Genomic DNA, 27,443 nt, shown 5'->3' on the forward strand with positions numbered 1-27,443 from the left:
TATACAGCTTGTATGTTGCCAACTCAACATGTCATTATTTTCACCTCATGTCCAGGTTGTCCTGAGCATCTGATAGTCTTCAACACAAAGATACCAGTGCTGTTTTTCAACGGCAGTTTATCTGCAGTATGTCAGAGGAGCGAGGAAAGGACTCTCTGTCTGAGATGAGCGTCTCAGTGAAACAGAGGTAAGACTGAGTCTGTTACTTTAATCATAAAAGTTCAGTGGCGGGTGTAAAAAGAGATAAAATGATGTGTTCCTTCCTCTATAACAGTTTATAAAATTCAAGCACTTCTCTAGAGTCCAGAGTCGAATAAAGACATTGTTTGCACCTCAGTTACAACATTACATTTCTCTGAAATGAAAAGGCATTAGTCATGTCACAGCAATTCGTATAGTGACAACAGTCGGTTAGCTGAGGTATTTAAACATTGGGGATCTGCCAGGTCTCACAACGTTGTTCCTGTTTGTGTTGCTCTAACTCAGAAGAGTAGAACATGTTTTTGTTCAAACTATAAAATAAAATATAAAATAAAATAAATTGTTTGTTAAATTCACTGTTAGACCTTACCAGGTTTTTTTACAGTAAAATACTGGCAACACTGTTGCCAGCTAGTTGCTGTAATGAATCTTTAACAGTTACTAACTGGCAACAGTGTTGCTAGTATTTTACTGTAACTGAACCATTACGGTGACTAACTGGCAACAGTGTTGCCAGTTATATACTGTAAATAAAGAATTACAGTGAATAACTGGCTGGAGTGTTGACAGTTATTTACTGTTATACACGAAACCACTCAGTATAATACTGCATATAAATTTACTGTATATAATATTTGTGTAACACCAGAATGACAATATTTTTATTTATTTATTTTTTAAAAAGAGATTGCATATGAAATATTCATACAAATATATTTTATTATTTGGGAAAAACAAATACATAACATGAAATATATCACACAATTAAACAAATCAGAACATATACTAAAATGAAAAAAAAAACACAAAAACAACCACATTATCTATAGAATTGGCTAAATAACATCTTACAACATCAGTAAAAAATTATAAACAAAATACAAGTATTCTTATTTCCTTAACTATATAATAACAAAAGTAAAATAAATAAACAACAAGGCCAGTGTATTTTAGTAACTTAATTAATCAAGTATATTTTCAATAAAAGCAAATTAATGAATCAATATTTACCATAAAATTATAAGAGAATAGAAATAATGTTTTCTTCCTTTACAATATTACACACACACACAAAATATGTAGTGACAAAATATAATACTCATTCACCATTGACCCAAATGTTGTTCCAAACCTGTAATAATTCAACAAAAATTAAATTACCAGTTTATGTTTTTATAATGAAAGTCTTAAGAAATACTGCTTTTGCTTACTTTTTTCTATTCATATTCGGTAAGGCTCTACAAAAATGTATGGACATGTGGATTCACATTTTGAACCTTTCTTTTAACTGTAGACCCAGATTTGCCGCTGAAAAAGAAAAAGAAAATATATATATATATATATATATATATATATATATATACCTGTATTATGAGAACCAAGTACAACAACAAATACATATTGGCAAAAAATATATTCCTTAAATAAAACCATGATTGGACATAATGATTTTTAACACTTACTTTTGAATAAGCTCAAGTGTGGCGCTGGCTGACTCCTGGTACTCAATATTTAAAAAAATATAAGCAACCAAAAAGCACAGAGAGAGCTGCAGCAAAATCCAGCTTCTCTTCAATGCAATGTGTCACTTTCCCCTCAATGCTGACCATCCACTTAGATGAGGTTTGAAGTTTATCTCCTGAAAAATGAAAAGTCACCATGAAAACTGCAAAGAAGCATAGAGGTTGTTTACTATATATTTTAAGTTAACCAAGCATGATGAGCCTTGGTGTGGCTGGTAGGGTTTGCTCAGTCTCCATTGACATCTTGGTGGAAGTTTCCTTGAAAACAACATAATAAATTTAATAAAAATAAAAAATAGATTACTCAGCAAAAACGTAGCAATATTCCCTTTAAAGGGTTTTATTTTAATAGTTTTATTTAATTATTTAAATAAAAAATAGTGCATTAAAAGGAGTAAGCAAACTTTTATACCATCTCATATGAATTCGCAAGTGGAAGCACAGCTCTGAAAAGTTACAAGCCACAAATGCACACGCTAGGACCTGACAGTGGAGGTTCGCCTGTGGAGGCCTATGTATAACTTTATCTTGTTTTTGTGACTGCCTGTGATTTCTGTGCATTTGAGACCTAAACTAGGAGAATTTCTTAAATGTACAAGGGAACTTCTGCATTCCACAGGCATATTGAAAATTTGCTCTATGTTGGTGTCTTTTTATATGTGCATAAAAAGCACTAAGCTGGTGGAAAGGCACATTGCACAGTTTGCATCTGTACATTGCGGCAAATGTTGACTAACCAATTAAATGAATAAATAAAACATTACTAAATACATAAAACAATCTGAGTTGGTAAATTTTTGATCAATTCAGTATTTTGCAACACCAAGGGATGTCACTCAAAGTTTTGAGGAGAGGCTCAAAACTCAACTAACCATATAGCATTCTGGAAACAAAGGAAGTCCAAGAACAAATAATAACGATTTAACTTCACATAAAGTATTCTAGAAACCACACTTATATTTGGACAGTTTACTTACTCCTTGTGTAAGGTTCCATTTTAAGGCTTAAAAACATGAAAACGTCACAGCTGGTTGACTAACGATGCACGCTGAAAAGTAAACAAATGACTTGACCTCCAGGCTGCCTTAAAGAGGCAACACCTTCACTTTTAGGATAAGGCAGTCAGTGCGTGTGTATGTGTGTGTTAATGCATATTGCATAAATCCTTGGTTTCTGCCTGAATATGTGTACACTTCACAATATAATTTGACATAATGCACTTGAGTAGTGTTGGAGGACAGTAATTTACTGATTAATGTTACAGTTGGTACCTGTAATGGGTACATAGAGTAATTTACTGTAATTTATTATTTGAGCTGCATAAATTCTTAAAGATGCGCCTCATATTACAGTAAGATATTGTTCCCAGAAGATACAGCAAAACAATGGCTATTTTACAGTTATTTACCCTAGAAAATACAGCAAGGGTTAACAGTGTTGTACTTATTCTAATTACCATCTGAATGAAGCCTCTTCAAATGAGACTGAGAATGAGACTTTTCGTTATTGTTAGTGAAAATGTGGGCCTACATGTGTCCTTTAGTGATGAAACATCATCAAAAGCTAAAAGGTATTTAATGTGCTTTACATACACTATTTACATTTCTTCACTGTTGTATCTGTGATTGAACTTGACTGATTAAACAGAAAACCAAACATAAACACATTCTTCTGTTCATAGTCAGTAGAAGGGCAAATGCTCTTCAAATAAGACTGAAGAATCTCCTTTAAAAGTGAATTTTCTGCTCTTGTCAGTGAAAGATCAGGTTCACTTGTGTCCAGCTCTGTGAAAAGTCACCATTCAAAAGGTGATGGACCAGACTTCAGTGAGAAAACCCCATCATCTTCCAAAATGTATTTTATGGTTTTCTTAATGTTGATCATGCATAAACTGTATGATGTATTTAAAAATATATATTTGTAGTCAACACGAGTCACAGTTGGTTTGTCAAATCTTTGTCCAAATGTTTTGTTCACTACAATTTAACTTGCCACCAAGAAAATTGACTGATCATAAACTTTATCATAAATTATAACTTAAATAAAATAAATTTCTGCATAGAGAAATATGAGGCGACCATCTCCACCAAATTTTATGCGCCTCTGGTTTTCAACAAAACTCAGGCAGGCAGTCACGTGCAAGCATCACTGAATTGCTTCCATTAGAGCTTTTAGTTCATATTTGGAAATATACAAATATTTATATACAAGTTTACTTGATATTTTTTTACACAGAATCATAACTTCTATGAATTTTCCACTGATTTACGCGATCTTATGAGCATTAACTCATATTACGCAAACATATTTCTGCAAAAATTAATGACACGCGGTTCTGTTTACACACACACTAAAGCGTGCGCAATGCTTGTGGTGATTTCAGCATCTGTCATCAATAAATATGGACATAAATACACAAAGAACATAACCAGAACTGCTCTGAGCTTCACTGAATTTCTGAAGAAAAATCAGAATTTAATAAGGCTATTTTTAAAGAATAAATGTATAGAAATTAAGTTGTTTTTATGCATTCAAATAATTAGACATGCTACAACACAGAAGTTGGTAACAATAACTGGTGAAACAATATGGTGAAAAATAAAATAAAATTTAATATGGCCCTAAACGTCATTTTTGTCAAACTTTTAATAAACTGATGTGACATTGTATAAGTTCCATGATTTTAATTAGACATGCTTTTTGATAATGAAATGTAATTTAACCATGAAAAAGGATTCTAGAAAAATTAGAACGAAATTTGGGAAAAAAATAAAGCTGATTTCATAGGGCCCTATGCTTAACACACAATTACAATAGTATATGGTTTGTATGTTATTTTAATGAGATTTGGGGTGTTTTCTCAACAATAAAGAACATTTTCATGAGAAATGCAAAGCTGGTAGTTTAGTATAAAAACTATAAATAAGTTATTACAAACATTTGATGCTGAACTGAAGTGAGATTTGAGTAAAACGTACTATTCATTTTATAAAAAGTCTTAGCTTGGTGGTAATGTTAGCTCTAATGCACCTGTTACCCTAATGAGATTGCATTTGATAATGTATCAGAAGAATTAACCTAACCTTGTAAGAAAATATTTTGTTTTCTAGAAAGACACTTTAAGTGTATAAATGTATTTTGGATCAATGCAGTGTAGACAAGGATACATTTATCCATAAAGAGTGCATAAATATTTTCAGTGTCATGAAATGTTTAACAACGTAGTGTTATATATTCACCATACTGTATACAAAAAGGCCCCTTTTAATTTATTTTTCATAAAATTTAATGTTCAACAGGTTTGTAAAATGTAACTTTAGAATTGTCATTTTTTTCAATCATTTAAGTTTTATAGCACCTAAAATTGCATTAAAAAAAGTGTTTGTTTCTAATTTTGAGCCAGGAAAAACCCTTTGAGCTTTGAGAACTTAATTAAGTTTAATTAGAACATCAAATTTGTTCAAATGAAACTTCTGTTCTCATTAGTGAAATATCAGGCTCTGATGTGGTCAGCTCTGTGTCTGTGAAAACTGACCATTCAAAAGGTTATGGACCAAACTTCAGTAAGAGGTAAACCTCTACCAAAAGGTATTTAATGTTTCCTATTGTTGGTCACACATAGACTGTTAGAAAGTATTTCAGTAAGTACATATCATATATCCCTATGGTTTTAGTTCTCAAATTTGCAATATTGTGTTACATTTTCACTTTCACATTTGAGAAAATTTTAATAATGCATGGTTTAACTAGTTTTTCACAGTGAATTTTAACTAATTATCAACTTAAAGGGATAGTTCACCCAAAAATGAGGATTCTGTCATTAATTACTCACCCTCAAATCTTTCCAAACCCTTAAGACCTCCGTTCATCTTCAGAACACAAATTAAGATAATTTTGATTAATCCTGAGAGCTCTCTGACCCTCCCACAGACAACGATCAAGATTCAGAAACATAGGAAGGAGATCGGTAAAAGAATCCATGTGACATAAAGGGTTCAACCATAATTGTACAAATCAACAAGAATACTTTTTTGCGCGAAAGAAAAAAAAAAAAAAAAAAATTCAACAATTCATCTTCGCCGCATCACCCTGGCACCATTTTGGAGAGAATCCACTGAATGTAAACAGTGTGTGCATTTTCTGCGTTGTTTCTGCTTTGAATAAAAACTACATATCCGTGTGATGCAGCTGACACAGAACAGCATACACTGTTTATGTTGGATACTTTCCAAAATGGTGCTTGTGGGCGACGTGGAGGAGACGAATGGGCAAGGTGCACAAGATGGTGCTGGTGAGCTTCAGTGACGCGAGTGTGTGCATACTTACTTCCGGTCTTGTGATCCTCGCATTTACTGTAAGGGAAACTTACATACGAAACTTGGCTAGATGTATATAAGTAATGATTTTCAAAATTAACAGCGGATAGTGGTATATCAAAGACATGGGGAAACATCCTCCTTACATTTTTGCGTACCTTTGTGTGGAAATTCATCAAGATACAACACGGAGATTGCTTTATTCTTCTGTTGATTATGCGGATCAGCATCAGCTTCAGGTTAATCAGTCCACAGGGATTTCTTCTTTAAAACACAAACCACTCAAATATGCAAAAAATTTATTTTCGAAAAGCTGGTTTTGTTCTGACTGTTATATAAGATCAAGCTTTCTGACTGTCAAACGAGACGCACAAATATTTCTGATAAAGCATGTTTTATTAACCTTATTTGATAACCATTTATAACTGTAACTATACAATTAAATCTAATGTAAAAATGGTAGGTTTGCATTAATTAAAAGATCATTGTTTGCATTCATGTGTGTTTTTATCAATGTTTATTTGTTTTGTGAAAGATCTGCAGCTTAAATCATCTGTCTATGAGCAGCGCATGTATAGTTATTCTTTTGCATTCATTATCAGATAAAACAGGTATTAAAATTAGTAATGTATTAGTTTACTGTGTAAAATAATAAAATATGTTGTGAAAATAATGATGAAACAGACTGATGTATTGTGCACAATTGAGAAATGGATACTTATGAAGATAAATCGCAGCCCACGTCTCTCAAGGTAAATATTTCATTTAAAAAAAAAAATCTATGTAATACAAACATTTTCGAGAAATAATTAATTTGTACATTTACATAAATGTTTAGATAAAAATACATTATGTAGCTGTGTATACACACCATGAGTTCAACTTTCATTTTGTGAACATTAGTGAACATTAGTGTATTAAATTAATTCACCAGACCCAAACATACACAAGTTTCAAATCCACTGGCTCAGTTAACATTTATAGTATAGTGATAATAGCAGTTTGCATCTTATTTGCATTTGAAGTGATTTTATAAATCCTGTAAAGATATAGAAGGTAATATTTGGATTTCTCCGGTTCTCTGCACTGACGTTTAGCAGAACCGGAAATATCTACGCACACACTCGCGAGACCGGAAATCCAAGATGGCGGAGATTTGCAACTAGCCCACTGTTGAATAAAGTCTTTTTTTCCTTTCTGCATACAATAAGTATTCTCGTAGCTTCGTAAAATTACAGTTGAACACCTGATGTCACATGGATTATTTTACCAATCTCCTTGCTGAGTTTCTGGACCTTGATCGTGGTAATTACTTTGCTGTCTACGGGAGGGTCAGAGAGATTTCAGAAATCATCAAAATATCTTAATTTGTGTTCCGAAGATGAAAGGAGGTCTTACAGGTTTGGAACGACATGAGGGTAAGTAATTAATGACAGATTTTTCATTTTTGGGTGAACTGTCCCTTTAATTGCAAAATATCGAAGACATTCAATTTTCTTTAATTTTTACTCTTTGTGTTGTTAGTAAAAGATCAGGCTCATGTTTGTCATTTAGTGAGGAAACACCATCATGAACTAGAAGGAATTCCACACGCTTTGTTCCATTCTTTAATTTGTGCATGCTTTTAATTTACTGTTTCATGTCTTATTTTTTTTAAATGTGTAATAATACACAGTCTTTTATGTACTGTATGGTGAAGCCAGAAACAATTTTTAATGAAGACAAAGTAAACTGAAACCATTAATGTTTTCACTGTGTTGTAGATCTTAAATGAATAATACAATAAATGTACAGCCATATTGCATTTAATTACCATTTGCAACTCATCTTCAAATGAGACTGAAGTAACCCCTGTAATTCCTGAAACCTTTTTCTTTTCTTTTTGTCATTAGTTTAAGATCAGGTTCACATGCATCCAGCTCTGTGTCTGTGAAGAGTGACTGTTCAGAAGGAGATGGACCGAACTTCCGTAAGAAAACAACATGTAACAAGAGGTATTTAATGTGTCTCTCAAAGCATTTAACAGTGATCCTTAAATATTTAATAATATTATTCAACATTATTAAACAATCCAAGCCCTATCTCAACCCCAACCCCATAGTAAAATTGAGTGATACAACAATGAAGGTACAGTAGATTATTTGTTCATTTAGTGACTTGAATATTATATGTGGACTGTTATGTGAATGCTTGACTGTGTAGCTGGAAGAATCTCCAGTAATAGTGTTTTTTTTCTCTCTGTTCTTTGTGTCTTTAGTGTAAGATCAGGCTCACATGTGTCCAGTTCTGTGTCTGTGAAGAGTGACCGAATAAAAGGAGACGGACCGAACATTAGAGGGGAAAAAACATCACCTTCAAAAAGGTATTTATTTTGTTTTACACTACAGTGATGTTAACTAATCTCTTCACTGTGGTGTATGTGATGGAGATGGACTAAATAGAAGAATAAATCAGAGAACACAATGTCTGCTTTACTATTTACTGATCTCAGTCTGGAGCCTTATTACCGTAATACAGTTCAAGAGGGTCTGGCTGCAGACTTGCACTCTCAGACACTTGCACTTCCGCTATCACTGTAAAACCCGACAAGTAAACTTAACTCAAACCGTTTGAGTAAACTGATATCCTTAAAAACCTGACAAGTTATGTTAACTCAAACCATTTGAGGAAACCGATTGCCTTAAACCATTTAAGTTGAAAAAACTAACAGTTTTGAGTACTCTGAACTTAATTCAGTTGAGTTCACTGAAAGAAGATATACATTGCAATTAAGTGATTAAGTGATTAACTGAGTGATAATTGTGAATTAGTGATGAACAGCTGCTGTTAACAAACAGAATCACTGAAGAAAAGAGAAACACAAGAACTACTACAACTGACTTCAGACACAGCCTTAGATGAAATCAACTGAAATAAAATACATGAAATCTCTCAAGATCTGATGAAACAACCCCACAAACAGCATCACCAGCTCCACTTATTAATAACCAGACTGACTTTATTTCTATCAGACGTCTACAGAAGATCTGATTGAGAATGAACTAAGGTTTAGATGTTGATTTATTGTTTCATTTGAAGTAACCATGTTAGAGATCAGTGTTTGCTTTAGTTGGGCTCTTGACCCTTGACTTCTGTCTTTGTGTTTTCTCCGGCTGTTATAGCCATGGTTTTTTAAAACATGTTTGTTATAACTCAAAAACCCAGAGAAAATACTAACAGATGTTGATTGCAGCTTTCTGGTGATGACAATCATCAGTTATGGAGCTGTTCAAAATCTGAATAAAGAGGTGCTGTATAATTAGTTAAGTTTATTATAATGGAAGTCTTTCAAACAGCTGGTGGTTTCATGATAATCTGTTGACATAAAATGATTGAACATTTTATGCACATCTTTCTTCTATGGCAGTAATTAGTCACACACAGACATCAATAATCAGAATATGAACCTCAACAATGGTGACAAAAAAAGAAAAAACATGCTTATTATATTATATTATTATATTGTATTATTATACTACAAAGCTAATTTATGGTTCCCAGCATGCTCTGCTGCATTTTATTTTTATTATGGTAACCATTGTGGAGATTCATATGCTGATTATTGATGTCTGTGTGTGACTGCTTGACACCATAGAAGGCCAAACTGTTTAAAAAGTCCTTTATATTACCTGATTATCACAGAACCACTGCTTCTTAGAATCACTTTTACTGTATTATCTAACTAATTAAACAACATTCGTTTCAACAGAGGTTACACTCCGAACAGTTCAATAACTGATGATTATCATCAATGGGTATGTAGAAAATGCTAATGTCATTTTTTCTGGGCTTTTGAGATGCAACAAACATGTTTTAAAAACACATGGCTATAACAGTCAGAGAAAACACTAAGACTGAAGTCAAGGGTCAAGAGCCCAACTAAAGCAAACACTGATCTCTAACATGGTTACTTCAAATGAAAATAAATCAACATCTAAACCTTAGTTCATTCTCAATAAGATCTTCTGTAGACGTCTGACAGAAATAAAGTCAGTCTGGTTATTAATAAGTGGAGCTGGTGATGCTGTTTGTGGGGTTGTTTAATCAGATCTTGAGAGATTTCATGTATTTTATTTCAGTTGATTTCATCTAAGTCTGTGTCTGAAGTCAGTTGTAGTAGTTCTTGTGTTTCTCTTTTCTTCAGTGATTCTGTTTGTTAGCAGCAGCTGTTCATCACTAATTCTCAATCAGCGCTTAGTTAATCACTTAATTACTTGAATACAAAGTTTAAAAACTGTTTTTAATCAAGGCAATCTGTTTACTCAAATGGTTTGAGTTAAGTTTACTTGTCGGGTTTTACAGTGATAGTGACGTCACATGAAGTCTTTATTTTTTTATTTTGTTAAATTTTTTATTACTTTTTGTTTGAATTTCCCAACATTTATAACAGTAGAAAGGTGGCGAAGACAAGAAAAAAGAAACTAAAGTACAATGTCACTTGCAATCGCTACTTGCACTCTCTGCTACCTCCGACACTTGCGATCGACACAAATCGTGCATGTTGCCAATGGAGACAAGAAGCTGTGGTGGTGATTAAACAATTAAACCTAATTTAGTACTATAACGTACAGGGTCCTGCAAGAAAAAGACAAGACCGGTGTAGCAGTCGTTTCTGTTCCCCTCGGAATGTCTGTTCCCCTTTACGCAAACATACTAAAATTCTTGCGTAGATGCCGAGTTACTATACGTACGATCAGAACTAGCGTGCGCAAGAAGAACGACTGGATGTACGGCAAGTCAAATGGTTCAAAATACCATCCTAAATCCTAAACTTGAAAATAGTTTTAAGACGAGAGGTTTTTCAACTTGAATTTTATTTCCTTTTTTTGTTTTTCAATCAGATTTATTACCGATTACAATGTGGTGCTTGAGGGTTTGGCTATTCTGTTTTATACTGTCGTATACTTATTCAATTATGCTCATTTATTTTTACTTTTTATTATATGCCTTGCTGTTGTTGTATTTATGTATGCACTTAAAAAATATTTGTGTGAGCAAAACATGCATTAGAATAAGTATACAATGAACCATAAATGTTGGGTATGAATCAGAACCCTATGCACACATGAAAATTTTAATTCATAGTGATCTTTTTCCCCTTTATTCAATAAATTATAAACCTGGTTAACAGACTCTGTGCATTGGTCAGAAAGAATGATCTTTGTTGCCCCAAACCTGTGAAATAAAGTAATGCAGTACACAACTGCTTCATATTTAGTCAGAATAGCATAGTCTATTTTGTGTAATGGTCAATAAATTTACATTGTTGGTCCTTGTGTCTTTCCCCTCTAAATTCATCCTAGCTGTTAACATAATCAGTTTGTCTCACAGCAATGTAGAAAAGATTATTTTTTTAAACCATTTATCAACATTCACCCCCATTCCAGGCCAGTAGAATCCAGCTGAAATGGCAAGCTTGCTTTTTTCTAATTCTAAAATAAAAATTGGCTGGCCTCTTTTTGTTCTGCAGCCACTTTTCTTCTAAACTTTACATTGTTTTTTGAGGAGATGTGATCAAGTTTGCCATCTATTGAAATAGCTGTATTTTTAAAATTTAAACAAATAACCTGCAATGAGGTTCTAAAGGTCCAACTGAAGGAATACACCCATTTTGATTGATCCTCCGATGCTGAGATCTTCGGAGATTTAATGTCTTTGATTTGCAGTTGATTTTACCACATGCTCAATCGAGAGTTATTTCATTATTTCTTAAAGATTATTTTATTTTCTTGATTTTAGGACAAACACAGTGTCTGGAAATTACATTGAAATAACACAAGTCTAAATCCTGGGAGTGTTGATTTGGTCCAGAAACAGTATAAATTATGCCTAAATGAACCTTAAATGATGTTGAAAATATGTCCACTGACCACTTTTGAACTAGTTTTTAACCTTGAAAGCAAGTTCTGTGAACATCTAAATCAGACGTACAGAAGACGTCAAAAAAACTTTCATTCTGGCTCCTCAGTGGACGTCTTTTCAACGTCAGCAAAGACATAAAAAAGACATCCACTGGACGTAACTTTGCCCAGTGGGACCGGCAAATCCGTGGCCAGAACACCAGAATATGAATGCTTGCGCAAAGTCTCTCGCTAAGCGTTTTCCTCCCGTAGAAAAACATAAACACTTAACATGGCTCAATGTATTAAGATGCTATTAAAATATCAAATTAAATATACAGTTCATTATTTTAATTAATATGCATATAGTATTTTCCTCACATACTGTAAAATGTGGCATAATGGACTAAGATGATAAAGGTCAAACTCAATATGCTTCTCTACATTATTAAAATACATAACTAATATGTACAGGCAAGCAGGTGAGCCCAGAATAAACGCTACACGCAAAGTTTCGCGTTAAGCATTATTCCATATGGAATAAACTGTCTCGTTTATATCACTGACTTTGTCCATTAAGCTACATTATGTGTATTTAATTTAACGCACTGCGTTCTGTACTCATCTGCTTGACTGTACGGATTTGATCCTTTTAAAATCACTTAATGCATTTCATAATGCATATTCATATTTGCTGGTCTGTATATACGTTAAGTCAACAACAAGACAGTAGGCCTACTGAATTGTCTTTATCAACTTAGTCTGTTATTAGGCCACATTAAGCGTTTTGTTGTATGGGAGGACAAAGTTTGCGCATTGTGATCATAGCCATTTGCTGCTTACATTAAATAATAAATATATATCGAATTTGGTCATTTAATTGAACTTAATGTATCTTAATACATTATGCCATATTAAGTGTTTGTTTTTTTCTACAGGAGAAAAACGATTAACAATAGACTTTGTGCATTGCGTTCATATTTTGCTGTTCTGTGGTCACTGATTTGTCTGTCTTGTCTTTTTCTTGCAGGACCCTGTACGTTATAGTAGTAGGCCTACTAATTTAGTTTTAATCGTTTAATCACCACCACAGCATCTTGTCTCCATTGGCAACACTCACGATTTGTGTTGATTGCAAGTGACGTCACAGGTAGCAGAGAGGGTAAGAGGCGATTGCAAGTGTCGGAGGTAGCAGAGAGGGTAAGAGGCGATTGCAAGTGACATCGTAATTTAGTTTCTTTTTTCTTGTCTTCACCACCTGACTACTGTTGCAAAATGTTGAGAGATTCAAACAAAAAGTTATCAATAAATAGAACAAAATAAAAAAATAAAGACTGCAAGTGACGTTGCTAGCGGAAGTGCAAGTGTCTGAGAGTGCAAGTCTGAGAATGCAAGTCTGAGAGTGCAAGGGCAAGTCTGCAGCCAGACCCTTTTCATACAGTTACACAGGCAACCACAATGAGGCATAAATTCACCAAGGAATTTTTTTTTCCTTTTTCCTTCTGTTCTTTGTGTCATTAGTGTAAGATCAGGTTCACATGTGCTCAGCTCTGTGTCTGTGAAGAGTGACCATTCAAAGGGTGACAGACCAAACTTCAGTGAGAAAACACCATGTAACACGAGGTATTTGTTCTCTTCCTCCAACCATCTTACAGTGATCCATTGTTTATTTATTAGTAAATAATTCAAATATGTCATCATGCATAACATACTGTAGAGAATTAAATCGAGATTTATGTTTTAATTCTGTAAGATTTGCTGAAATATTTGTCATTATACCGCAGTATCATCAAAACAACTAACAAAAGTTATTTCATATCTTTTGCATTATAGTGATGTTATTTTCTCACTGTTGTGTATGTAATAGAACTTGATTAAATACAAAAATGAATCACAGAACATAATTTATCGCAAACTGTTTAATCTTTAATGAACATATTCGTTTAGGTTCATACATTCACCATGAAAATACAGAACAGTTACTTTGCAACACAAGATCTTTAAATATGACTGAATTACCTTTGTGTTGTTGTTTTTTTCTCATTAGTGTAAGATCAGGCTCAAATGTATTCAGCTTTGTGTCTATGAAGAGTGACCATTCAAAGGGAGATAGACCAAACTTCAGTGAGAAAACACCATCACCTTCCAAAAGGTATTTCATGTTTTAAGTTTTTTGTTTTTGTTTTTTGTTTTTCATAAAACTGTATTTCCCATCAACCACTTTTCTGTGCTAATAAAGTACTGTAGGTAGCAGTAAGCAGCTGGTTTAGCAATGGTTTGATCATATGAAACTGACAGCTGTGAACCTGTAATTTTTATGTGATTTTCGTGGTTTAGTAACAAAGGACATAAGTCCACAGTAAATATTGGTGAAGAAATTACACGGTGGGAAGCTCTGAAAGCACAGAAGGGATTGAAGAGTGATGTGGAACTGGCAACTTTTCTTCTCAACAGGTGAAAACAAAACATAACAGTTGATTTTTTTATTTATTTATTAAAATAAATTACAAAATAAATGGATCTACTATGCCGAAATTTGTAATTACTTTTTTCCTTAAAATAAAGCCAAAAAGCATAGTTTTGAAATGTAATGTGCTTTTTTGAAGTAAATTGATTATGTGCATTGATCCATATAACAATGAAAATATGAAATACAATACCATTTTTTTAAAGTTAAATTCAGCACCATTAAATAAGATCATACATTAGAGTCATCAGGTTCATGAGGAATTCATATGCAACTGTATTAAAGTCCGTTATAACAACCAAGAGGATAGTGTCTCCACATAACTCTGTCCCTCATGGTAACTGAGCCAATAGTATGCAGTAAAAAAAAAAAACATAAAACAAATCCACCTTTATTTTGCTACCAGGGTTCAGTTTGAGAAATTGGACTCAAACTACAAGAATTACCGCAACCGCAAGAATTTCAGTGAAAATCTCCTCTGCATCTTCAAGGCAAGTATAAATTCTACAATTAATAATTAATTAACATACTAATATGTTATTGAAAGAATAATAATAATTTGTATTTTTTAAACACTTTTTAAAACATAATATAAATAGATTTTTTTTATCTTGTTAACTGATGTCCTAACAATCCCTCATTTTTGAAATCTCAACTCAAAAATAAAATAGTACTCATGTTTCAGCTGTGTGACAAATTAATGGCAGTGAATAAAAAAGCACATTAATCAAGACACAAAAAATTCCGGATGATTATTGGATTTGATCCATACAAGATACTCTGTATCTCTGTTTGTGTGTTTGTATTCATCAGCACTTTACCTTGCTGATAGTCAGTGCTGGGAAACTTCACGAGTTTAATTTGTAGTACACCTAAATTGTTTATTAAATGTATAGGTATAGGACTTATTTTTTCTTGCTTCGTTTTCAGGATCTTGAGAACAAAATAATTGTGTTTATAAAAAAGGAGCTGGAAAAGTTTAAGAAAATATTAAGAGGAGAGAGAACACAGTACTTTGTGCAGGACTTCACAGAGGAGATGCATGATATCAAAGAAGCAGCTCTTGATATCACACTCTTCTTTCTGAATGATATGAAGCAATATGAGGCTGCAGATGCTCTACAAGGTAAGGGGTTCATAGGCATAACAATCTGTCAGTCACTGTAAAATTAAAATGTAAAATTATGCATATCTTTTGTTTTCTTTTTTCTTGTGTTAGATGAGCTGGTCCTCGTTCAACAGCAACCACTAAAATCAAACCTGAAGAAGAAATATCAATCTGTATCTGAAGGAATTGCAAAGCGTGGTGACTCCAAGCTTCTGAAGAACATCTACACAGATCTCTACATGACTCTGAGTGTTAGTAAAAATGAAGTAGGACAAGTTCAGACTGCTGATAGGCGACATGAATCAAAAGAGATTCCAGTTGAATGCAAAAATTTGTTTGAAGCAATTGTACAAGACAAGGAGATCAGAACTGTACTGACAAAAGGAGTTGCTGGCATCGGAAAATCCATCACTGTGCAAAAGTTCATTCTGGATTGGGCTGACGGTAAAGAAAATAAGGACATTACTTTCATATTTCCTCTTGCATTTAGAGAGATGAACTTAAAGGAGAAAGAAACACAAAGCTTGACAAGTCTTTTACATCAGTTTTTTCCAGAGATAAAAAAACTAAACCTTGCAAGAAATGATAAATTTAAATTACTGTTCATCCTTGATGGTTTGGATGAATGTCGTCTTCCTCTAAACTTTGAGGGTAATGAGACTTGTCGTGATGTAACATCACAAGTCTCTCTGGATGTTCTCCTGACAAACCTGATCAAGGGAAATCTGCTTCCTTCTGCTCTCATCTGGATCACCACCAGACCAGCTGCTGCCATTAAAATTCCTCCAGAATGTGTTGACCGCGTGACAGAAGTACAAGGATTCAATGATGCCCAAAAGGAGGAGTACTTCAGAAAAAGATTCACAGATGGGGATCTGGCCAGTGAAATTATTGATAATGTTAGACAATCAAAGACTCTTTTTATCATGTGCCACATCCCAGTCTTCTGTTGGATTACAGCCACTGTTCTCCAGAACATTTTAGAGGAGAAAAAAAATAATGATGTGAAAAACGATCAGGCTGATGACTCCAAAACACTGCAGAAATATACTGAAGACACTCCCAAGACTCTGACACAGATGTACACACACTTTCTCCGCTTTCAGATGCTGCAGAGCAGACAAAAGTATGATGGACAATACACACCAGATGTTTCCTGGGATAAAGACGCCATCCTTTCACTAGGGAAACTGGCATTTCACCAGCTGCAGAGAAACAATCTGCTCTTTTATGACACGGATCTGGAAGCCTGTGGTATTGACGTCTCTAAAGCATCTGTGTATTCAGGCATGTGTACCCAGATCTTTAAGGAGGAAAGAGGAATCATTCTTGGTACTACTTTCTGCTTTGTTCACTTGAGCATTCAAGAGTTTATTGCAGCCCTTTATGCACATCTGTTTCTAGACATCTGCAAGAAAAGTGTGTTTAATCAACATGAATCTACAGAACAAGAAAACAAAAATGAAACCATGATTGATTTGCTCAAGACTGCAGTGGACAAGGCACTTGAGAGTGAAACTGGACACCTGGATCTTTTCCTTCGCTTTCTTCTTGGCCTGTCACTCCACACCAATCGTCCTCTCTTACGAGGTCTGTTGACACAGCAAGACAACAATGACGAGAACTACAAGGAAATAGTTCAGTACATCAAGGATAAATTAGAAGATAAGAAGATGTCTCCAGAGAGATCCATCAATCTGTTCTACTGTCTGAATGAACTGAATGATCAAACTCTGGTGAAAGAGATTCAGACTCAGCTTAGAGAAGGAAGTCTTTCATCTGCTGATCTTTCTCCTGCTCAGTGGTCTGCTGTGGCCTTCGTTTTGTTGACATCAGAGGAAGAGATGGAGGAGTTTGAGCTTCAGAAATTCAAGAAATCAGATGAGAGTCTCTTTAGGCTACTGGAAGTTGTGAAAATCTCCAAAAGAGCTCTGTAAGTAATATGTCATGTTTTTTTCTTCTGAAAAAAAAATAATCTCTATAGTTCTTAATCATTAATTTATATTGGGAGAAATTATATTTTTACTCTGTTCTCAGGATACTTTGTATTTTTTTTTTTTTTGTCCTTCTAGGCTAAATGATTGTAATTTAACAGATGAGAGCTGTTCTAATTTGGCTAAAGCTCTTGGATCAGATAACAATCTGATAGAGATGAATATGACCAAAAATAATCTACAGGATTCGGGAGTAAAGCAGCTCTGCATTGGACTGGAGAATATTATGTGTAAATTGGGAGACACTGGAGTAAGTTGTGACAACAGACAAATGTCATTATTTTTTCTAGATAATCTTCAACAATTGTGCATAAAAAATGTATTGCTATACAAATATATATATATATATATATATATATATATATATATATATATATATATATATATATGTATATATATATATATTCTAATGACTGTTGATTTTTTCACTGCCTGATCTCCTTTGTTCAGAAACATGGGCAAAATGCTTAATTTAAATATTTTATTTGATTGATAAGGATGATAAATTATTATAATGTATTAATGGTGGTGTTGATCACCACATGAATATTTGCCTGCTCTGTCTTTTTCTTTATTGTGGAAAACACACATTTTGTGGTAAGGCTCATATTGAGAAAAAAATAAAAAATAAGACCCAGGAAACATTACCCAACCATACTATACATTAGCCAAACATAAGGCATGTGAGAGACAAGACACATGAGACATGAGAGCATTAAAGACAAGTGGATTGGAAAATTAGTGGCAGCAATATAGTTACTGTAATCAATAAATATTACAGCTGCACGACCACTACAGCAAAGTTTAGAATGTAAATACTTTGACAAACTGTTTATTTCCAGGCTCAGTAACTGTGATCTAACAGAGGAAAGCTGTTCAGCTCTTGCTTCAGTTCTCAGTTCAGACTCCAGCAGTCTGAGGGATCTTGATCTGAGCAATAATGATCTGAAGGATTCAGGCATAAAGCTGCTCTCTGATGGACTGAAAGAGAACTGTAATTTGAAGAAACTCAGGTGAGTTGATATAGTCTTGTAAAGTTAAAAAATGAAAAGTTAAATTAATAAAAAAAACATAAATTTTTATATCTGTAGACTCTCAAACTGCAGCGTCACAGAAGAAGGTTATAAAGCTCTGGCTTCAGCTCTGAGATCAAACCCTTCACACCTGATAGAGCTGGATCTCACAGGAAATGATCCTGGACAATCAGGAGTGAAGGAGCTCAGTGATTTACTACAGGATCCAAACTGTCAACTGAAGACACTGAGGTGAGAGAAATATTATTTCAGTAAAACAATCATTTTTGAAAAAAATAAAATAAAAAATAAAATTACATTTTTAAAAAAGTTAATCAAAATAGACCAATTCTCTATCACACAACAATCCAATGCTGTTTTTCATCATACCATGTTCAGTAGAGAACTGAATTGAATCCTGCTTCATCTTCTCTTCCTCAGGTTTTTGAGTCCTGATGCAGATGAAGCCTGTCTATATGTGACTGGAATTGTGGGTAAAAACCCGTTACTCCTGAGAGAACTGAATCTGAGTGAACATAAACTAGGAGACACACAAGTGAATCAGATCTCTGCTCTACTGCAGGATAAACACTGTAAACTCAACACACTGATGTGAGTATTTCATATGATTTAAAATGTTACATTAATTTTAACAGTGATGTTACTGTAGTTAATAATACTATCTCCTTTTTGTGTGTGTGAACACAGAACCAAAATAAGGTGATGTATTGAAATTAAACAAGCCCAGAGTTCAGTGGAAAAGAGTTTAAAGTTTTACACAGCTGACTTAACAAGACAATAATTATTTCAGTTATCAAGCCAGTAATTACTTCAGTTATTGTAGAGGGAGAAAAGAGATTGTAAAATTGCAGTAGTTTATTCTGAGAGATACTTTTACTTCTGATGCTGAATTGGGAGTTTCAGGAAACAAAATTATGATGAAAGTGAGCAGAAGTTTATTGAAAAATCTTAGTTGTGTCTTTCTTAATTTTCAGTTGGACTTCATCTGATCAGCAAAAAATGTAAAATTACAATACTAAAGCAAAAGCACTGCAAAATTATTGATTTAATTTAAAAAAATTGTGTCATGATGATAAAAACCATAAGATGGGGAGATTTCTTTATATCTTTAACTTATTCGTGAAGATTAAATGGCAATATAAATGACTAAATTAAATGGGTAAATAGAGAAAAAAGTAACTTGAAAGAGATAAAGAACAAGCATAAATGAAGTGCAACGTGTGTTTGCCCTCTTGAAGTGGCACACACATACGTTTTTTTTTTTTTTTAAATGGGGACATGGGTTATGTCCTCATAAGTCACCCTCTTCTTGTAATACCTGTGTCATACCCATGTCATTATACAAAGTTGTGTCCTGATATGTCACAAAAACATGAGCACACACACAATCCTTAAATTTAGTTTTTCATACACTGAAAAAAGTAATAAGTAAATTTACTTAATTTTTATTTGGCAAGTTTTTGCACAAGCATTTTTCACGTAAATTTAACACATTTGGAAATTAAGTAAATCTACTTAACTAAGTTAAGTGAAAAAAAAAAAAACGAATAGGTATATTTTATTGAGTAAATTTGAATTAAATAATATTAAATTAATGTATTTAGCAGACACTTTTATCCAAAGCAACTTACGGTGCATTCAGGCTAACAATTTTCACCTATCATGTGTTCCCGTGGAATTGAACCCCCAACCTTGCACTTGTTAATGCAATGTTCTACCACTGAGCTACAGGAACACTTCAAGATCTTGTGACAAAAATCAAAAGTCAAAATTTCACTTTCTTACTTTTTTATTTTGGAAAACTTTTTACACTAATAAAAAACCTGAAACAGATATTCTAGAAATTTCTAAATGTAAAATTATTTTTTTCAAAACAGTTTTATCAAATGAGGGTAAATAAGTCTCTCACTTCTGTCCCTTTAAACCAGTTTACAGCAAAGACAGCACAAAGGACTGGATGCAAATGATAAATATTCTGCAATAAAGAAAACAGACAAAAGAAATAGCACTGTAAAACCCGATAAGTAAACTGTACTCAAACCGTTTGAGTAAATAGATTTCCTTGATTTAAACCATGTAAGTTTTAAAACTTTGCGATTAAGTAATTAAGTGATTAACTAAGTGCTGATTGAGAATTAGTGATGAACAGCTGCTGTTAACAAACAGAATCACTGAAGAAAAGAGAAACACAAGAAATCTCTCAAGATCTGATTAAACAACCCCACAAACAGCATCACTAGCTCCACTTATTAATAACCAGACTGACTTTATTTCTGTCAGACGTCTACAGAAGATCTTATTGAGAATGAACTAAGGTTTAGATGTTGATTTTATTGTTTCATTTGAAGTAACCATGTTAGAGATCAGTGTTTGCTTTAGTTGGGCTCTTGGCTCTTGTCTTCAGTCTTAGTCTTTTCTCTGGCTGTTATAACCATGTGTTTCTAAAACACATTTGTTATAATTTAAAAGCCCAGAAGAAATATCATCAGGTGTAGGTTGTTATACTTTATATCGGTGATGATAATCATCAGTTATTGAGCTGTACAGAGTCTAATCTCTGATAAAATAATTGTTGTGTAATTTGATTGAATATAGTAAAAGTGTTTCTGTGATAATCAGTTAATATGAATGACTTTTCAAACAGTGTCGTCTAGAGTTGTGACGTTCGCGAACGAACCGATTCTTTTGAACGGCTCATAAACATGAACGATGGGAGCCGAGTCGCGGCTGGAGGAGAGCCGTTCTTTCTGTCGTTCTTTTTTCCTATGCGTGTTTCACACAGATTCATACAAATGAGCTCCTCCGCGAGACAGAACAGTTATAGGGGGAGGGGCGCACCCAGCGCGTGATGATATTAGTTATTAGTTGTGCACGCATCCTTCACGTGAGTACTCCAGTGGAAAAAACCCTGCGTTCCTCTGTCATTGGGTAGGCCATAAAGGAACTGCTTTGTATTTATTTACATTGCATTTTGTGTTCATTAAAAACTTGTTCTTTTAAAACATTAAAAATGTTCTTTTGTGATACTGTTCTTGTATTGTGATAGCTGTTTTCCACAGACATTCATTGCAGCCGGCTTTGTTTTTGATGTTTATTTGTGAGTAGGTATTGTATGAATAACATAAGTCAACGTAGCTTTACACACACACACACACACACACACACACACTTTGTACTAAAGGTAAATCCAAAATAGTGATGTCACTGTCTAAGCAGAGGGATTTGTGCAACCCTATGAAATATAGTCCACACATGACAAATGAGGTAATAATCAATATTTCAGAATAATTCAAACTCAGATATTGGTGTGTGATATCCGAGTTTTAATTATTTGACTACAAATCTCACCTCATCATTCCTCCCAGTGATTATTTCCAGGATAAACTGAGATGCCCCCAAGCTGGCTTCTTAAAACGGACTAGATATTTAAAAAGAGCCAAAAGAGCCGTTCTTTTGAACGGCTCTTTGAAAGGAACGGATCGCGAAGATCCGGATCCCCTCAAAGAGCCATAAATCCCATCACTAGTGTGGTCTTCTATGGTGTTAAACAGTCACACACAGACATCAATAATCAGAATATGAACCTCAACAATGGTGACCATAAAAAAAATGCTGCAGAGCATGCTGGGAGCCATGGATGACTTTTGTACTTCAATAGTACCCAGAATGCATTGCAGCATGTTTTTTTCGTCACCATTGTAGAGGTTCATATTCTGATTATTGATCTGAGTGTTTGACCAACTGGCAGAGAAAAATGTATTTGTACAACTATGTTTATTTTTATATTAACTGATTATCACAGAATCACTGGCTCTTAATGTCACTTTTACCAGAATCACAACACCTTCTTCATTAGACTCCATACAGACAAATACTTGATGATTACCATCACCAATATAAAGTATAACAATCTAAACCTAGGCACAGGTTAATACCTGATGATATTTCTTCTGGGCTTTTGAGTTATAACAAATGTGTTTTAAAAACAAATGGTTATAACAACCAGAGAAAAGACTAAAACCAAAATCAAGGTTCAAGAGCCCAACTAAAGCAAACACTGATCTCTAACATGGTTACTTCAAATGAAACAATACATCAACATCTACACCTTAGTTCATTCTCAATAAGATCTTCTGTAGACGTCTGACAGAAATAAAGTCAGTCTGGTTATTAATAAGTGGAGCTGCTGATGCTGTTTGTGGGGTTGTTTAATCAGATCTTGAGAGATTTCATGTATTTTATTTCAGTTGATTTCATCTAAGTCTGTGTCTGAAGTCAGTTGTAGTTTCTCTTTTCTTCTGTGATTCTGTTTGTTAGCAGCAGCTGTTCATCACTAATTCTCAATCAGCACTTAGTTAATCACTTAATTACTTGAATACAAAACTTACATGGTTTAAATCAAGGCAATCTATTTACTCAAACGGTTTGAGTAAAGTTTACTTATCGGGTTTTACATTGCTATTTCTTTTGTCTGTTTTCTTAATTGCAGAATATTTATCATGTGCATCCAGTTCTTCGTGCTGTCTTTGCTGTAAATTGGTTTAAAGGGACAGAAGTGAGAGACTTATTTACCCTCATTTGATAAAACTTTTTTGAAAAAAATAATTTTACATTTAGAAATTTCTACAATATCTGTTTCGGGCTTTTTTGTTAGAGTAAAAACTTTTCCAAAATAAAAAAGTAAGTAAGTGAAATTTTCACTTATTTTTCACAAAAACTTGATGTGTTCCTGTAGCTCAGTGGTCGAACATTGCATTAGCAAGTGCAAGGTTGGGGGTTCGATTCCTCGGGAACACATGATAGGTGAAAATCGTTAGCCTGAATGCACTGTAAGTTGCCTTGGATAAAAGTGTCTGCTAAATGCATTAATATAATATTATTTAATTACATTTTACTCAATAAAATGTACTTATTATTATTTTATTTTTTTTACTTAACTTAGTTAAGTAGATTTACTTAATTTCCAAATGTGTTAATTTACTTGAAAAATGCTTGTGCAAAAACTTGCCAAATAAAAATTAAGTAAATTTACTTATTACTTTTTTCAGTGTAGATCCATTGTCCTTCTCTCTCTGTCTTCAGTCTATGTGGATGCAGTATTACAGAGGAACAGTGTCACATTCTGGCTTCAGCTCTGAAATCAAACTCATCACACCTGAGAGAACTGGACCTGAGTGGAAATAAAATAAAAAACACAGGAGTGAATCACTTTTGTGACATACTGAAGGATTTACACTGTAAACTGGAGAAACTGAGGTCAGTAACTTTTACATACTGAACTGAAATGTATAAAATCACTTTAATTTAAACCAAAACAATTCATGCTCAATCAATTGTGAAGAGCCTGAGTTCACAGTGTATTTGTGGAAAATAAGTAAGATTTGTTCTGTGATCTGGTTCTAGTAATATCACACATTAACCCCTTTCACACAGTAATACCATCAAATTGAAATAAAATAACTGGAAAGACTTTACTGGTAAATAAAAAAATGAGCTGTTCACTGTTATTCCGTATTTGTATTCGCTCCTGCTCAAGACGAGACGACAGAAAGCTTGTTTGTTTTCTATATATATTATGATATAAAAAAAGCATGCTTTATCTTGCACTCTCTGCAAAAAATATTGGATATAGTGCACATGTATCTGGGTTCAACATGCTTGAACTGTTTTATATCTTTAGATTTTATTTTAGACAATTTGTGATGATTTGAGAAGGCTAAATTGATCAAACAGGCTATGATCAACTCTCTGTGCTGGCCACTTGTTACTTTAAAAACAAAACTTTTAGGCCTATTTAATGATCAAAAATTGCTCCAAACATACAAAACTGAACTATTTTAATAGCTGAAACAGTAGTAGGCAATATTGATGACCTGACTTTGTCCTGTGAATGCATTGCTCTCGGAGACAGTTAACAGTTAGTTATTTTATCATACGTCACTGAATCACTAACAGTTCCCCTAAGATGACGGCAAATGTCTTCATCGGCCCGTAAAGGAGAAGCGTTTTAATTTCACTGTCGCTCCAGTTGGATGAAATATCTTTTATTTTCATAAACAGTGCTTTAATGCATCACATTGTTATGATTGGTTCTGAACTCATACATGTTCATACCAGTTATTTTCCTTCTGCATTCACACACAGCAGAATTCCGGCAATTTACTGGTAATGTTACAACTTCTTAAACCAGTAAATTGCTGGAACGATTTTACCGGTATTTTTTAAAAGATCCTGTTCACATATGATCTCTTTACAGCAATTTACTGGTCATTTTCCAGAAAGGTCTGTATGTGTGAAAGGGCTTATTGTCTGTTTCTTTCTAGTCTGAATGACTGTGGCATTACAGATGTTGCTTGTCTGGCTCAATCTTTGACAAACACGAAAGCACTGCAGTTTTTAAAAGAGCTTGATCTGAGCAACAATAACATAGGAGTCTCAAAGGAGCAACTCAGAGATTTGCTACGAGACTCAAACTGTAAACTTGAGGTGAGTAAATTACCCTTGTGGTATAAAAGAGAGCTTTATTATTTACCACTGATATGTGGAACTCTTGAAACTCATTTAGCTTTATTGAAACTAAGGGTTTGGGTCAGAGCAAACCAGTTAAATAGATGTAGATAGATCGTAAGGGAAAAACTGTACTTCATAAATGAAAACCCGTTAAAACCCACAGCTATTAGGAATTCAGTGTTTATGCACACATAATTTATTTTAGAGCAAATAAAAACAGCTTCAAATTGCATTATTTTAACAAAAACAATGTGAAGTTTATTATACTGTGTTACCGTTTAAAATAATTATTAATGCATACAGCTGGAACCGTACATGTACATGTGGATTAAACTGAATGACGAATGTTTGTTTAGTGTTCATATAAATGATAATTTTGTTTTATTTACAGGTGAACTAGAGGAAGATGTGAATTTGCAGGGGGAAAAAAGCACTGAATGTCTTCAGTAATAGGCATGATAATCATAATGATTCTGAGACTAAACTAATCCATAAAGAACTAATTAAAATATTGCAAATCATAATTGTGATAGTCAAATTGAGATCTCAAATATATCAAATGCAACACAAAAGTGTAGGTCTGAAATGCTTTTAATGTGAAACTAGCCACAGCTAGACTTTCTTCTCAAACCTTATAAACGGTAACTTAAATAACACTCGTACTCTTTTTGCCACAGTTGAGAGACTGACAAACCCACCCAAGTCAGATTCCCAGTGAAAAACTATCAGACAGCAAATACAAGGAGTTTTCTTCCTTCTTTTCTGAGAAGATCATCAATATCAGGAAGGCGATTAGCACATCCTCAAGTAATGCAGAGGTCAGACAGATTAGGCCACAATATCAAAAAGATACTATGTCTATTTTTAAAGCAATTGATAGCAAAATTCTGGAAGAAGTAGTGCAGCACCTAAAATTGACAACCTACTGTCTTGACACACCTCCCACATCTTTTTTCAAAAGTGTGCTTAACTGCTTAGAAGCAGATCTTAGAAGTCGTTAACACCTCACTTCTTTCTGGGACATTTCCAGACTCCTTAAAAACTGCAGTTGTTAAGCCCCTTCTGAAAAAGAGCAATCTTGATAACACCATTTTGAGCAATTTTAGACCAATATCTAATCTTCCTTTAATAGGCAAAATTATAGAAAAGGTAGTTTTTAATCAGCTAAACAAATACTTAAACTGGATACCTGGATAATTTTCAATCTGGTTTTCGACCGCATCACAGCCCAGAGACAGCACGCATTAAGATAATAAATTATATTCGCTTAAATTGTGACTCTGGCAAAATATCGGTGCTGGTATTGCTAGATCTCAGTGCTGCATTTGACACTGTCGATCATAACATACTTCTACAGAGACTGGAAAACTGGGTCGGGCTATCTGGGATTGTACTCGAATGGTTCAGGTCATACTTAGAAGGGAGAGGCTATTATGTGAGTCTAGGAGAGCATAAGTCTAAGTAGACGTCCATGACATGCGGAGTCCCACAAGGGTCAATTCTTGCACCGCTCTTGTTTAGCCTGTATATGCTCCCACTAAGTCAAATAATGTGAAAGAACCAAATTGCACAGCTATGCTGATACCCAGATTTACCTAGCCTTATCTCCAACTGACTACAGCCCCATTGACTCCCTCTGCCAATGCATTGATGAAATTAATAGTTGGATGTGCCAGAACTTTCTTCAGTTAAACAAGAAAAAACTGAAGTCTTTGCATTTGGAAACAAAGATGAAGTGTTCAAGGTGAATGCATATCTTGACTCTAGGGGTCAAACAACTAAAAATCAAGTCAGGAAACTTTGTTGTGATTCTGGAGACAGACCTTAGTTTCAGTAGTCATGTCAAAGCAGTAACTAAATCAGCATACTATCATTTAAAAACCATTATATATATATATATATATATATATATATATATATATATATATATATATATAGTGCAATCAGCTAAACATATATTTTCACAGTTTTTTTATGTAAAATCATTTTCTGAAAAATGAAAACGTTTTTCAATTCATTTTAAATAAGTACATTATTGAAATAATTTTAAAAGTTTTAAAATTGCTTGTTTTATTCTTGTTATTATTTTTCTTCATTATTATTATACTTTCTTTTATGTAAAGCACTTTGAATTACCATTGTGTACGAAATGTGCTATATAAATAAACTTGCCTTGCCTTGCCTTGCTTTGCCTTGCCTTGAAATGGAAAGCATTGTGGGCAGCATATATAGATTCAAATCATTACCATCAATGTTATTTTTTTTATGTTTATGCTATTGTACCTGTGTATATTTTTCCATTATATCTGTCTTATATATATATATATATATATATATATATGATTAACTAAGCTTCAGTGTTTCTAGTCTTCCATGATTCAAGTTGCTTTCTCTTGCATTGGTCCAGGTAG

At 33.7% G+C, this 27,443-nt stretch overlaps 1 protein-coding gene across 1 annotated transcript; it reads left to right on the forward strand.

Moving 5' to 3' along the window:
- The first annotated feature begins 80 nt into the window (after positions 1–80).
- LOC113078859 (NACHT, LRR and PYD domains-containing protein 3-like) lies at positions 81–25,454 on the forward strand. The gene is made up of 15 exons (XM_026251167.1): positions 81–187; positions 8,298–8,402; positions 13,441–13,542; positions 13,967–14,071; positions 14,257–14,373; positions 14,793–14,877; positions 15,317–15,512; positions 15,606–17,427; positions 17,567–17,718; positions 18,270–18,501; positions 18,580–18,753; positions 18,943–19,113; positions 23,605–23,778; positions 24,846–25,008; positions 25,424–25,454. The coding sequence occupies exons 1-15, from the start codon at positions 129–131 to the stop codon at positions 25,430–25,432; spliced, it is 3,666 nt and encodes a 1,221-aa protein (XP_026106952.1). The 5' UTR covers positions 81–128; the 3' UTR covers positions 25,433–25,454.
- Positions 25,455–27,443: the final 1,989 nt, after the last annotated feature.

This window comes from Carassius auratus, unplaced genomic scaffold, assembly GCF_003368295.1.
Source record: "Carassius auratus strain Wakin unplaced genomic scaffold, ASM336829v1 scaf_tig00026882, whole genome shotgun sequence".
NCBI lineage: Eukaryota > Metazoa > Chordata > Actinopteri > Cypriniformes > Cyprinidae > Carassius > Carassius auratus.